This window comes from Ictalurus punctatus, chromosome 4 (genome assembly GCF_001660625.3).
Source record: "Ictalurus punctatus breed USDA103 chromosome 4, Coco_2.0, whole genome shotgun sequence".
In the NCBI taxonomy this organism is placed as follows: Eukaryota; Metazoa; Chordata; class Actinopteri; order Siluriformes; family Ictaluridae; genus Ictalurus; species Ictalurus punctatus.
Genome location: NC_071284.1, coordinates 5,939,265 through 5,953,177, shown reverse-complemented (window position 1 = coordinate 5,953,177; position 13,913 = coordinate 5,939,265). Strand labels below are relative to the sequence as shown.

The window sequence follows — 13,913 nt, the reverse complement described above, 5'->3', positions numbered from 1 at the left end:
CAAAAACATCTGATTTTGATCAAAGGAGACGTTTAAAGCATCCAAAAAAAAAAACTGAGTAACCATCTTACGATCCAGTGGGCATTACAAACAGGTAAGCCCAAGCTAATGAAATAGCGGTGCATTTAATGTCCTGTAAACTGGACTGTTATCGCACATTTTTACTTTTTCTAGTGTACAGTAATGGTTTATGGATAAATATATTGATATCATTCACTCAATCATGTGTTCATTTTTAACACGTGTGTGTGTCTAGTTAAGGACAGCGCATTTTGTGTTGCTTTTAACACAGTGTGTTAGTACATTTAACACATGCTGTGCGTTAAACATTTCCACACAAAGATGTGTTAAAAAAAATAGCACGAAAGTAACACCGATGTGTTGTTTATACTTTTCCCCCTACAATTATCCTAAAATGCTAAATTATACTAAAATGCTCAAAAAATAATCAATTGCATGAAATTCAGGTGACATTTTATTAAAATCATTAAAACATTTGACAGATTTAAGAATTGGAGTTGATGCATCTTACAAATCTCCCTGCCATCTGGGAAGACAGGAGTCCCACTCCCTTCCATTTGAAAAGCTGTAAAAGAGCAAAAAGAGTGTTGGTTAGTTGTTAGTTACAAAATATGGATAAATGACTTTGGGCTTTAACTGAGAAATTGCATTACAGAATCCCAAATTGTGTCATTTTGGAAATGTGACCTCCACTCTCCTAATGAACAAAATGGTGCTGTAGACTCACCAGGAAAATCTAGCTAACTAGATAATATTTATTGTCCAGCCTTTAGCACCTCACTACCAATTTTTTTGCACAACCTAATTAAGTTACAGAGACATCAACATTACAGAGATCGGGGAAATCATTTCAACCTACTGTAACCCCCAACCTCTCTTGTTGTCACGTTAACCTTGTGAAGAACTTTTGACCTTGACATTACTGAGCTAGCAAGTTTCATTAGCCACTGACTGTCTGCACCTGTTCACCAGCATTAACGTTCACCGAACACACGAAGAAACATGGCCCTAACCCATCCTCCTAATGCTAATTACTACAGCTTGCCTTGTCCAAAACACTTGCTAAATGTATTTAACCTTAACCCACTCTCTATATTACATCATGGTGAATAGCTGTAATGCTACGTTATTGTTAACTTTCAAAAAGGTAATGGGAATATCTAACATGGAGACGAACCAGACTCAAAAAGGGAACCCATCCTCATCTGGATGACACCGGATTGTGTAATTTAAAATAATTCCCTTCCATAACTGTGTGCTATACGATAAAACAAATAGTGCAACTGTGTAATCAGGAAATCACCACAATCTCAACATGAAGTCTATTCCGCTGGAATTATGAACTGTCCACCGATGGAGACCCGGGCACAAAGTCTGTGCAATTGTAGTCCAAAACAGTCAGCGCAAATGCAGTTCCAAGACACCGCACCAAAACTGCCCGCATCAATTGCAGTCCAATGCCTTCTCCACGGCTTCAAAGTGTCCCCAGGTTGTCCATAGGGGGCCATCCTCGGCAACAGTGACTGGCCTCCAAGCAACGAGAATTCCAGAAGCAGGGTACCAGGACGATCAAAGCCGGCCCGGAGAGCAGAACGGTCAGATTTTCGTGGGTGTTGGTGTCATCTGGAATCTTCCTAGAGGCTGGTTCTGAGCTGGAGTTGTCACATTCACTGATTAGGAAGAGGAGACAAATGGAGAAGGATTAGCGTAGCTGCTGTTCAGTGCATTTCAGGCAGAGATGGCCATGTACATTTGTTATTGTTTTATCAGACATGACTGCAGTACAACATTATGGGAAGCGTTATGTGAATGTTAGACTAAAGAAATGTGTTTTTAATCTGGATTTAAACTGAGAGAGTATGTCTGAACCCTGAACATTATCAGGAAGGCTATTCCAGAGTTTAGGAGCTAATTGTGAAAAAGTTCTACCTCCTTTAGTTGACTTTGATATCCTCTGTATTATCAAAAGTCCAGAGTTTTGTGACCTTAAAGAGCGTGAAGGATTGTAATGTGATAGAAATTAGTGATGATATAATTGGGGTAATATGTTCATATTTTCATGATCTAGTAAGCACTCCAGCAGCTGCATTTTGTATCTACTCACGGTAGTATATTTAAGGAGGATGCAGGACAACCACCTAGAAGTGCATTACAATAATCCAGTCTTGAGGTCATGAACGCATGAACTAGTTTTTCTGCATCAGAAATTGAGATTATCTCATTCCATAAGGTTGAAGTACTTACTGGGATCTTCTGTATGCTTCAACATGGTGTATGCAAAATACTAACAAATGTAGTTTTGCAGTTTTGATTACATTTGATTACAGGTGGAGAGAGTCTGGATGAGGAGGAAAGAAGTTACTTAAATTTCTGTGTGTTGGGAAAGGTAAACACACACACACACACACACACACACACACATACACACACATATATATTATTGTCTATTTGTCCACTGCCAATATAAGTACTATTCAGATGGAATATGTGTGTGTTAAGTATTGTTGCTGAAGGACATCTGTTGTAATTATAAATGTTAGGAATCAGGAATCAACACCTGAAGATAAAACCATTTAAATACTAATTAGGATATAAAGGTTGACATTCAAATAAGCTGTTTTATTTTTGCAAATAATGTGCTAAGGGACATTCACATGCTTTGTGTTATTTTTGTGTTTCCTGACAACTTTCCCTCCATTTTAACATTGCTAAAATAAATGCTTAGAACTATCATTTAAATTGCCATGGTCTGCTGGTTTCATTTCCTGTGCAAAAAGAAAAGGGGGAAATGACAAAGTGAAACAGTTCTTACAAGGCATTTATTGCTTCCTATCTCGTACAATTCAGATCAATTTCCCTCCACCTAAACTTATTACAGTGATTTTGGCATTTGTAAACAGTATCCTGGCAAGTTTAAATAAAATAAATTTTATACTCTTACCACATCATGCCCCTAACCATACATTTCACAAATAGTTTTCTGGTTTAACACAGATTAGTGATGCATTATTTTAAATGCCCAATGCTTCTCGAAGGACTTTAGAAACAGCCGGGATCAGACTGTCCGCATAGTCCCTCAGATGTGTGTCCTGTATTTGGGAATGTGTTACCCAGATTTCTTTTGGAATGGATCTCATGTGATACATACGGGCAATGTGAGGGTCCACTCTGACACTATTCCTCACAGTCTGCAAAAGTCCGTGGACTGTAGTCTGAAACACTAAGCGAGGATTAACAATCACTTTGAAGTTATTGAATTTCGTCGGATCATTGCTTATTCTAATGATATGTTCTAAAATGTTTACTCCTGTAACCTTCTTCCAGGAGTCTGGAGAATACTTAGGGCTTGAATTCGTGAAGGAAACAGGAAAATAATTATTCTCAAATTCAAAGCCACCAATCTGATTGTATTTCCTCTCCAGTTCAGGCAGGAGCTCTGTCCAGTTTTTTAAATTCATAGGTAAAATAATTTCATCCAAGTCTTGCAGAGCTACATAGCGAGTCTGGTACATGTAACGATACACACAGTCGTTGAGTGCCGCAATTTGGCCGTAGTAATGCAGCTCTCCTGATGAAACCGATTTCTGCCAGCCACTGGACACCTTGATGTAAGAATTTACTTTCCAGGGGATAAGTTCCACAAAGTTCTGCTTGATGTAGTAATCCAGGACCTTCTGTGTTTTGGGAAGGCAACTGGTTTTGTAAATAGCTACCTTCTGGACTCCGAGTATCTTGAATATCTCCATGGTCTGCACAAGCTCCAGAACATTGTCATAATCATACATGACAGAAATGCAGACTGTAAACTCATAAGGAAAGACTTCCTGCTTCTGCTGATTCCTGACAGGTTGGAAGGTGTGAATGTCCTGTGAGGATCCATCCTTTTTAGATGATCGGGAAGTGATTGCCACATGTGTCGGCGTTGTACAGTTTTCTGGTAATTGGCAGGTAATATCAGCCGTACCGTATTCAAACCCAAAGTGGTCAGAGTGAATGTTGTACATTGCGGGTACGGATGTCGTCTGTCCGCTGCAGCACAGCAAGCAGTTATACTTTGTGGTTTCACTACGAAGCACTATAGCGATCGTCTTTATCATTTTCACCTCCTGACGGTGCTCTATGTAGGAGCCGACCAGATATGTTTTAAGATTGTTGACTTTAATGATTGGATCATTTTGCACTGGCACGCCACATGATATCAAGGGTGGCGGTTTCCTTTTAAATTGAGGGTATAAAACAATAGGCTTGAAGTTCTTCATATTTTTTACTCCAGTGAGGAAATAAAAGAAATACAGTAGCACAAAAAAGATAATTGTGATGAAGAGGGTCCTTTTAAAAACAAAATGCTGTGAGATGTGTGATGCCCTGTGAAGTAAATAACAAAAAACAAAACAACTGTTAAACTTGGGAGTTCACTGCTGTGTGTACACTCATAAATATTTAAAAGGCTGTATCAGACTTGAGAACCTTTATGCATTTTGTGCAGGAGCTCTGCAATTTTAATATTAGAGTAAGCTGGAACATATGGCATAATATACCAAAAGAGCAGTCTTTGTATAATAAAATTGGCAGCTAAGCCTCCATTCATTCATTCACTCATTCATTCCTCATGCTGGGTCACAGGGCGGTGTAACTTACCCCGAGGAAAGCATTACTGCCTGCTTCTCCATACATGATCTCACAGATGCCTGCAAATTGCCTAGTGTCGTTGTGATTGACAGGGGACAGAGAGCAAAACATCACTCCCACCCAGATACCAATTTTGTTCCCTTGTCTCCCAGCCACTGATTGCTGTGGAATCAAATTTGACACCTGACAAAAGGGCAAACGCTACTGTTGAGGCCTCCCTTTGCTCTCCTGTGGTGGTCAGATGTGTTCAAACAGTTTGAGCAGCAGATCAATAATGCAGGACTATGTATTCTTCTTCTTCAGGATTATACTCTACACTACTTTTACATCTTTGCAAAAGTTCTGTAAAATGCATGTATGTCAAACAACAAAATACATTCTGTAAAAAAATATTTGAGATTTTCTTTCAAACAAACCAAGAAAAAAGTTCAACTGTTTCAGTTTCAATTCAAATCCCTCATCTGGGTCCCCTGCGCAAGTGACCGATACTGTAAACAACTAATTCGGTCATGCAAAGTCATGTTATTTTCATAGCAATCTCTAAGAAAAAAAAAAAAAAAAGCGAATGTACTTTAAATGGTAAGTGACAGATGTGCCAGGGAAAAATAGCAATGCACAAGCTGGTATTTATGTATTTATGAGTCCTACTTCACATATTGTCAAATCTATTCTAATAGTACGCTAGGATTTGATGTGTTTTTGTTGGACATTTTATTAATCTGTTAATTCTAAGATATTATATATGTAATGCTGCGTTGCTTTGCAATGAACTGTCCGATTCAGGTTCAGTAAATCATTTGGGTGTAATAGCATGGAGCGACATACATCCTTAAAAAGTGGGTTGTACGAAATAAGACAGGACTTTTTAAGGCTTCACTTGAAATTGAAGCACCTTGTTTATAATACGAGTCGGTCTGAGGCAGAGATATCCTAATCAGGTTCAAAACTACCACTGCAGCATCAAATTTACAGTAGTTACAAGTTAAATGAATGCTTACATGCTTTATATGCATATATTTTAAATAAAGTTATGCACTGGTAATGCTTCAAACCAAGTGACTCATAAATGCAGCAAGACTAAAAACTCAACTCAATTACATGGTTGGAATCCTGGAGTTGTTTACAATTCAGACAGTCTGGCATGATGGTATGAAGGACCATACATTATTATTATTTGGTAGTGGCAGTTGTCATACACAGTCCTGACACTAGGGGGCGATTGAGGACCTCTTCAGGGTGTAAATCTCTTAAAAGATTCTGCATCGATGCACAAACCATTATCAGACGTTTACATAGGCTTACTGAAAACTGAAAAACAATATTAAGCTTTACACTGGGGTTGTCATTAACCCCATCCTTAGATTGTTCTTCACCAGTTTACAGGGGCATCTATAATTAGTCCATTGCAGCAAGGGGAAACCTACCCAATTAATAAAAAGGCTTCCAAATGATTTTTATCTGCATGCACCAAAAAGAAGAGTTCCCCAGAACAATGTAAATTATTCAAGGTATGGATTCCACAAGGTGTTGGAAACATTGCTTGGAAATTCTGGTCCATATTGATATGATGGGATCACATAATTGCTGCATATTTGTCAGCTGCCCATTCATGCTGCAAATCTGGTGTTCCACCCATCCCAAAGGTGCTGTACTGGATTCACATCTGATGACTGGGGAGGCCACTGAAGTACACTGAACTCACTGTCATGTTCATGGAACCAATTAAAGATGACTTGTTCTTGTTGACATGGCACATTATCATGCTGGAAGTAGCCATTATAAGAAGCCATTATAAGTAGCTGTTATGTGTGTAAATTGTGGCCATAAAGGAATGTGTGCCCACAGTAGCCTCAGATTCCTGTTCTTGGCTGACTGGAGTAGACCTTGATTAGGTCTTTTGGGGTTGTAGCCCATCTGCCTCAAGGTTAGATCTGTCACGATAATTACTTGACTTTATTGACTTATTATACTATATATGGACATGACCTCGATCATTTTTGCTGACCTTGATATTGCCCATTGTGTTTACATGTGTGTTTGTTTACATAAGAATAAACATCATCATGCCATGTCCGGTGAGTAGAGATGCAGTTTAAGCATTTTATTTGAGAGGCAAGCAGACAAATCCAAATTGTTAATCCAACTCATTAAACAAATCACAGGAACAGGTCAGGTGATCAGCGAACAGCAAATTCAGGGAAAATACACAACGAGAAAACGGAACTAGATCAATAACTACGGCTGTTAAACTAAATTTACTTTGAATATTTGTCAAATTTAAGATAAAAATGCACATTTGAATGCAAAAACTGTGCATTCAAATTTATGATGTGTAGTAAGCACTAGCACCAATTTAATTAAAACATACTGCTGAAAAAATTATAAAATATAACCAATGCACTAACAATGTTTTTTTTGAAGAAGAAGAAAAATTTAGAAAAAATAAAAAAAAACGTGAGTGTTTAAAATAATCCAGTCATACTCAATAATGTCTGGGATTGAGCTGCTTAAACTGCGTGTGCTGAAGCTGAAGAGTGAATGAAAAGAGGTAAACTGAAGCACTTAACTAGCTGGGTACTCACCCAAACAAGACATTTACACAACATAAACCTAATACTACAACTCGCTTCTGCACAAAATGACGTGAATGCACAAGTGAACTAAAGCAATGCGCTAGGTAGAATGGTATCACGTTGTGAATACGTTCTTTCCGTATCAACACACGAAAATACGGACAATGAATAACTAAAGTATAAAGAATTCACAATATTGCATTACAATAGTGTACTCATTGTTATTATTTCACAACGAGTGCAGTATTCAGAGGTTTTTGTTGATACATGTTTAAGTTAATGTATAAAATGTGTGAATATTTGCTGTAAGTTTTGCATTTTCTCAACTTGCGGTGCCATTGACTTATATTTGATGCCATTTTAGTCAGAATACATTGACTATAAAATGAATGTCATGACAAAATATTGACTAAATTTAAAGGATATTTTCGTCAGAAGACAAAAACTATGCTATTACAATATTGTTAAATCGGTGGTATAAAATGGTTTTAAAATGACAATAATATGGTTTATCGCAATTATTTCTGGTTCAATATATCCTCCAAGAAAAGTAGTTATAGTAACAGTCCTACTCAAGGTTCAGTTTGTTGCTCATTCTGAGATGCTTCTTCTCACCTCGGTTGTAAAGGATGGATATGTAAGCTATTGTAGCCTTACTGTCAGCTCGTTTCCGCCTGCATGAACCGCTGCTTACTTTTTTTTCTCTCTCTTTTTGCACCATTCTGCATAACCTCCAGAGACTGTTATGCATGAACATCCCAGGAAATCAGCAGTTACTGAAATAGTCTAGCCTACTTTTGCTTGTATTTCCTCATTTGTAAGTCGCTTTGGATAAAAGTGTTTGATAAATGAATAAATGTAAATGTAGCCTAAATCACTAACAACCATGTCAAGGTTAAACAAACTGAGAGCACATTTCCCCCATTTTGGTGGTTGATGTGAACTTTCGCTGAGGCTCTTGACCTATAGCTGCATGGTTTCTATTTGTATTGCACTGCTGCCACATGACAGCATTCATGCTAAATTCAACTAGATATTCTCCATTGGCTACAAATTAACAAAGCTTTCGAAGGTTGAAAAGGATGTCGTAAAAGGGTATGGCACTAATGAGGTACAAAGAATGTATATATAATTCTGAAAAAGCATCCAGGAGGTTACTGCAGTACTGTGCTGAAAAAACGAAACCCTCATAGAATTTGTAATGATTTTAATGTTTATAATGGGAATTATATTGGTTTTAATGGAAACTATAATTTTTTTTTTGGGGGGGGGGGGGGGGGGGGGGGGGGGTCTTCTATTAGTGGCATGTTATGTCTAATGGATACCATTAAAGATCTATAATGGTATTAGTTTTAATGGTTAGCTGGTGGTTTGTAATGATATTTGTAGGGGAAACCATTAGAATTTCTGTGATGGTTTCTATTGTTTTTTTTTTCAGCAGGGTAGTAGTAGTAGAAGTCGTAAAAGTTCAGTGTGTAACACAAGGTTTCCAGAAAAGCAGGATGTGTGGATATATGCATCTAATGTTTCTGCTATGTTCTCATGCTTTCTGAAGCATGAAAAGGCATGAATACAAATGCACCCTGAATGGTAATTTTCTGGAATCAGTTTGCTCAGTTGTGAAAAAGATTTTCATTGACCTTGAGGATGACAATGAAACCTGTTTGAAACCTCTTTTCTGTGAACACTAATGATATGTGTTGAATATAGTAAGTGAGCAGTGAGTGAGCAGGCAAGCCTGACTAATGTGATCATTTTGATTTCACCAAAGTTATTTCCTCATCATGAAACACATTTAGGTAGACAATCCTCGTGTATAATGTTCTACAAGTTCTATAAAAGCAGTGATTATATTCTGCTGTTGCTTCTCATTGTTTCTCTCACATGCTAATCTATGTAGATACTAGGGATGTCACGATACCAAAAATTTAGGAGTCAGTACCGATACCACCAAAAGTGCTCAATACCAAAGTCGATACCACGGTGTGGTATAAAATAAAATAAAAAATAAAATAAAAAAAACTCTCCAGGAGGACATCCTACTCTGGCTGATACTGGCAAAGAGAGAGAGAGAGAGAGAGAGAGAGAGAGAGAGAGAGAGAGAGAGAGACGGGGGGGGGGGGGGTATTTTAATTATCAAACACTGTCTGACAATGAGTGGACGTGTACTCCTAAACGCGCATGCGCACACACACACACACACCTTATACTCTGAATGCAAGCATTAGTTTAAATTCACTGATATGGTGGCAGGCCAAAAAGAGTTATCAAAAGCATGAACATGTGAACAATTATTAGCGACATTAGGCTACATTTAGCTGAAAGGACACGGGCTGAATGGCGATGCATGGTGGCCCATTAGGAGGTAGTTTATAACACTGCAATGTGTTAGCGTCGTTAACAAATAACTGGCTATCGCAAACATTACATGGAGCATAACATTAGCTGGTTTCACGGCTACAATGCCAGCTGCCACAAACAAATATAATATAGGACCGTCTTTCAGGTGCTTCGCCAAATTCCAGGTGTTTCCTCACTTTGTTTGAAATGAACGATAGCATCGGTTGCACACCGGAAACCGATACTAGCTTTCCTCTCTTTTCCTCTCAACGAATCGGGGCGGAGCTAACTTGTTAAGCTAAGCTAATCTTCTGTAGTTTTTCCCGTGTGCTGGTAGGTGTTTTTCCTTCTTCTTCACCACTTGTGGACCAACTAAAACACTTGCGCGTATTTGCTGCCCCCATCAGGTCCGGAAGAACCGCAACCACGGTTCTTTCGTTACAACCGGTATCAATGGTACTGCAGAAAAACAAGTACCGTCACGTTGTAAGAATGTTGGTACCGACTTCGTACTGAAGTATCGGTTCTCGTGACATCCCTAGTACATACAGCTAGAATCAAATACATCAAAGTATGTACATCTACCATCAAGTAGAATCAAACCATTTTTCCACTCAAAATGGAACAGAACAGATTGTTGACACCCCTAAATATGAAAACAACCACCAGAATATTCTATGCTCTGGGACTGGTTTATGTTTGTTGTAAAGATAAATTTCTTCATAAAATCCTTTATCATAGCTAGGCTACAAGTGTTTCCAAAAGAAATGGCATCTCGTTTACATTGCATTGAATGCCGTATCAGTTCTTGGCTGCGGAAAGGACCAGCCTCTACGCAGCCCCCCCCCGAAAACATTACCATTAAAAAAAAAACCTGTAGCGTTTCTCTAGACTATTCTGGTCCTGAGCGACTTCTGGTTTCAAACTCACAGAGAAGCAATAGGAATTCTTGAAAAAAACAAACAAACAAAAAAACACTTGTAGAGGTGGATAGTTGTATCATGTAAATTTGCATGTTGTTTTCGGACAGAACTAACTTTAACAGGCTTTTTTTTGTCCTGTGCTAAGGAAATGTCCCAGCCTGACCCTACTGCATAAATTCATTACAGATTGCATGCGTTATGCTTTGTTTCCATAGCGTTTACCCCACCATGCTAATCCACAAAGCGGTTCGGCAGAGATGACTGCTGCTGCACTACATTTCAGGTCTCTGGGAGATCATTGTATGTAGATACTTTATAATTTCAGCTTGAGTTTGCAAGGTGTGAAAGCTTGCGAAGAGTGGAAAAGGATGTGGTAAAAAGGTGTGGTACTAATGAGATACAAAGAGGGTGTATGTAATTCTGAAGATGCAGTAATTCGGTTACTGCAGTACTCTGCTGGAAAAAAAAACAATCATAGAATTTGTAATGATTTTAATGGTTTTAATAGAAACTATGGGGGGGGGGGTCTTCTATTGGTGGCATGTTATGTCTAATGGATACCATTAAAGACCAGTAATGGTATTGGTTTTAGTGGTTAGCTGGTGGTTTGTACAGGTACATGTAGTGAATTTAGAACATTCGAATTTCTGTGATGGTTTCTATTGTTTGTTTTTGTTTGTTTTTTTCAGCAGGGTAAATAATAGTAGAAGTAGTAAAAGTTCAGTGTATAACACAAAGTTTCCAGAAAAGCAAGATATTTCAGACAAAAGTCATCCATCAGCTGTGAAAGCAAGGTGCTTCGGTGCTGTAGGAGGTAAAACCAGTAGATAATCAAGTACTTACATCAACATGTCCAAAACGTTTCTTTTCTCTGGAACAATTGTGTACAATGCTGCACTTTTACAGTTTCTACTTGTATTTTAGAAATTCAGTGAATTCCTCAAGAAAAACAGTTTGAAATCTGAAAAAAAAAGAGAAGTACAGAGGTGACTAGGTTGAAATGTGTCGGAAACCACACCCTTGGTATTTACCACATGTTCAGCAGGTTGTACTATTTTGTAGCCACAGGAATAAAGGCACAGTTTTGAACTCAATAATAATTATGGACCTACAGATACTTTTCTTTTAAGAAAGCTGTAACGTTTGTTCTTCAGGAGATAAGTTGTGGACCATGTAAAAAACACAAGTTCATCTAAAGTTCAACACGCGACAGAAGCCTCCTACCACCATCGTCATGATATACAAAAATAAAACAAGTTCTTTCCCTTTGTTTTTGTTTCTTTTCTTTTTATTTATTTTTTTATTTTTATTTTTTTCCAGTGAAGGGGTGTATTTCAGCAAAAATATTAAAGTCGCCCTTAGTACTCTAATACGGAATGTCTAGTTAGAAACCGTTATACGCTTCTTAAAACGAAAGCGAAACTGCCTAGAAAGTAAGATATATATGTATATATATATATACAAAATAAGTTGAACATATTTTACTACAAACGGAACACTTTGTAACGAGGGGAACATTAAAAGGCTTTACCTGCGAAGAGCAGCAGCAATCTTCTTTTGTTGAGTAGTGTGTGTGTGTGTGTGTGTGTGTGTGTGTGTGTGTGTATGCGCGAGCGCGCTAGAGAACGTGCGGAAGGAGTGTCAGTTCTGCAAATAATCCAAGGCAGACACCCACTTTAGTGACCCATATCCAGAAATGTAATTGTGAAATGTAACTGTGTTTCATATCCAGAAATGTAACTGTGTTTCACTTAACTGCGTTAAGTAGAGTACTTACCTCGGAGGTGCTCTGAGTACGATTCGCTTTTGGGTCCTTTTTGGGGTGGGGGGTCTGAGATCATTTGGGTTGTTCATAGATACATGTTGAACCGTTCCGAGAGTGTTCGTACGGCTCAGATGAACCAGGAGTGAAAACACCATAATCCCCTTCGGGATTTTAATAGAGAACTATTGCTGTTTGTGTGGTTTGGGGTTGTGGTAGTCAGTGTGATGCTGCTGCTTGCTTAAATAATAACTTCCTGCCAGTTTCTTGTTTCTTTTTCTTTTTTTCTTTTATTTATTTTATTTTTTAAATTCCACTCAAAATACTCAACATGTCACTGAACAGATCAACATGTCACTCTAGCTCTTCATTTCTGAAGCAGCAGGAAGAGCAGAAATAGCAGTGAAGCGAGGAACAGAAAGCTGTCATGTATTGTAAGACTAAGTGAAATGATTTTTCTGTAATCTCTTCACAGATGGACAGGCTTGAAGGCTGCTTATATTTCTAATTACTGTATATACTATATTGAGACATTTAAGACTTAGCTGTCTATATCTGTACGAAAGATATAATATAACTATTAGAAGATAACTATTCGTTGTACCATGAGTTGAGTCCCTCCTCTTGGTATTCTAACACCCCGCCCCCCATTTCTTTCTACGCTTGGGTTGCGTTTGACTTGACCGCATAGTTCATGCTTTACAGAGTGGATAGTCACTTAGTCTCAAGGCAAAGTTGGGCACCAGCAATGTGCTCGTAAGCTTAGTGTCATTGTTCCAGCTCATTAAAATGAACAATCTGGAATGGCGTTCTGGCACCCGTGGTAATTTGGGGAAGATCACTTGCAGTACAAGTTGTCTGATTGCACTGCATTGTGATGGACAGCAGGAACAAAATAAACGAAAATTTTTAAAAAAAAATTAAAAATCATGGAAACAATAAGGTCCAATCATGTTTCATGGGCAAAATGTAAGCACCAATCATATTTCATCTTTAAAAGATATTGTCCACAGTGTAATTTAATGTCAGATGAATGCTGATCCCTGAGAGGCAGGAATGTAAATGCTCAAAATCACTCAAAAAATGTTTATGGTGCGTTACTGAAAACTAGAAAGGGATAAAGCTGCGCATTGGCCCAGTTAGCAGCAGCAGCAGCAGCAGCAATGTCAAAGCTCACAGTCAGTTACAGAAGATAATTTGACCATCTGCTGGAATATTTTCCAATATGAACACCGCAAGAAAATCGATCTATTTCTGCGCATAGCATACCAAAAGCTGGGTTGTTTGCAAAGAAGCCACATGCTTTTTCAACACTTTTTTTGAAAAGTGAATGGCAAAACGGTAGAGTTAGTTCATAAGGATATACAGAAGAGAAGCAACTTGCATCATTATGACAAAAATTACATAAACATAACCTTCTACAGAGCCACAAACTGGCAGTTTCAAAAGAGACAAGAACAACCATTGAATTCAAGCTTCCTTAAAGCACAAGAACAAGCCACTGCATCAACAAAATCCTTGTGCAGTACTGCTTATTGTAACACCAATAGTAATAGGACTTGTAAATTGGAAAAATAAATAAATAAATAAATTTGAATGGAGTATCTCCATAATGGAGTAATGGGATGAGTACTATATATATATTTTTTAAAAATATATATTTTC

At 38.0% G+C, this 13,913-nt stretch overlaps 1 protein-coding gene across 4 annotated transcripts; it reads right to left on the bottom strand.

Moving 5' to 3' along the window:
* Positions 1 to 457: 457 nt before the first annotated feature.
* LOC124625995 (glycosyltransferase family 92 protein F13G3.3) lies at positions 458 to 13,642 on the bottom strand. 4 transcript variants are annotated; one of them, XR_006982359.2, is made up of 3 exons: positions 12,018 to 13,642; positions 11,330 to 11,447; positions 458 to 1,691 (listed from the first exon to the last, which is right to left on the bottom strand). XR_006982359.2 is itself a non-coding variant. In XM_047152676.2 (3 exons), exons 2-3 carry the CDS (start codon positions 11,335 to 11,337, stop codon positions 3,033 to 3,035), a joined length of 1,362 nt encoding a protein of 453 aa, XP_047008632.1. In that variant the 5' UTR covers positions 11,338 to 11,447; positions 12,018 to 12,715; the 3' UTR covers positions 458 to 3,032. The 4 variants fall into 4 exon arrangements, 3 of the variants coding, with proteins under 3 accessions (XP_047008632.1, XP_047008633.1, XP_047008631.1); XM_047152676.2 differs by having other exon boundaries at positions 458 to 4,386; positions 12,018 to 12,715; XM_047152677.2 differs by lacking the exon at positions 11,330 to 11,447 and having other exon boundaries at positions 458 to 4,386; positions 12,018 to 12,103.
* Positions 13,643 to 13,913: the final 271 nt, after the last annotated feature.

What these genes read in the sequence shown, in the direction of transcription:
- LOC124625995 (XM_047152675.2), bottom strand. Translation starts at nt 4,691, where the DNA reads ATGGAGAAGCAGGCAGTAATGCTTTCCTCGGG. An exon ending in GCAGTAATGCTTTCCTCGGG is followed by an intron (nt 4,387 to 4,659) that starts GTAAGTTACACC and finishes TTTACTTCACAG; the next exon opens with GGCATCACACATCTCACAGC.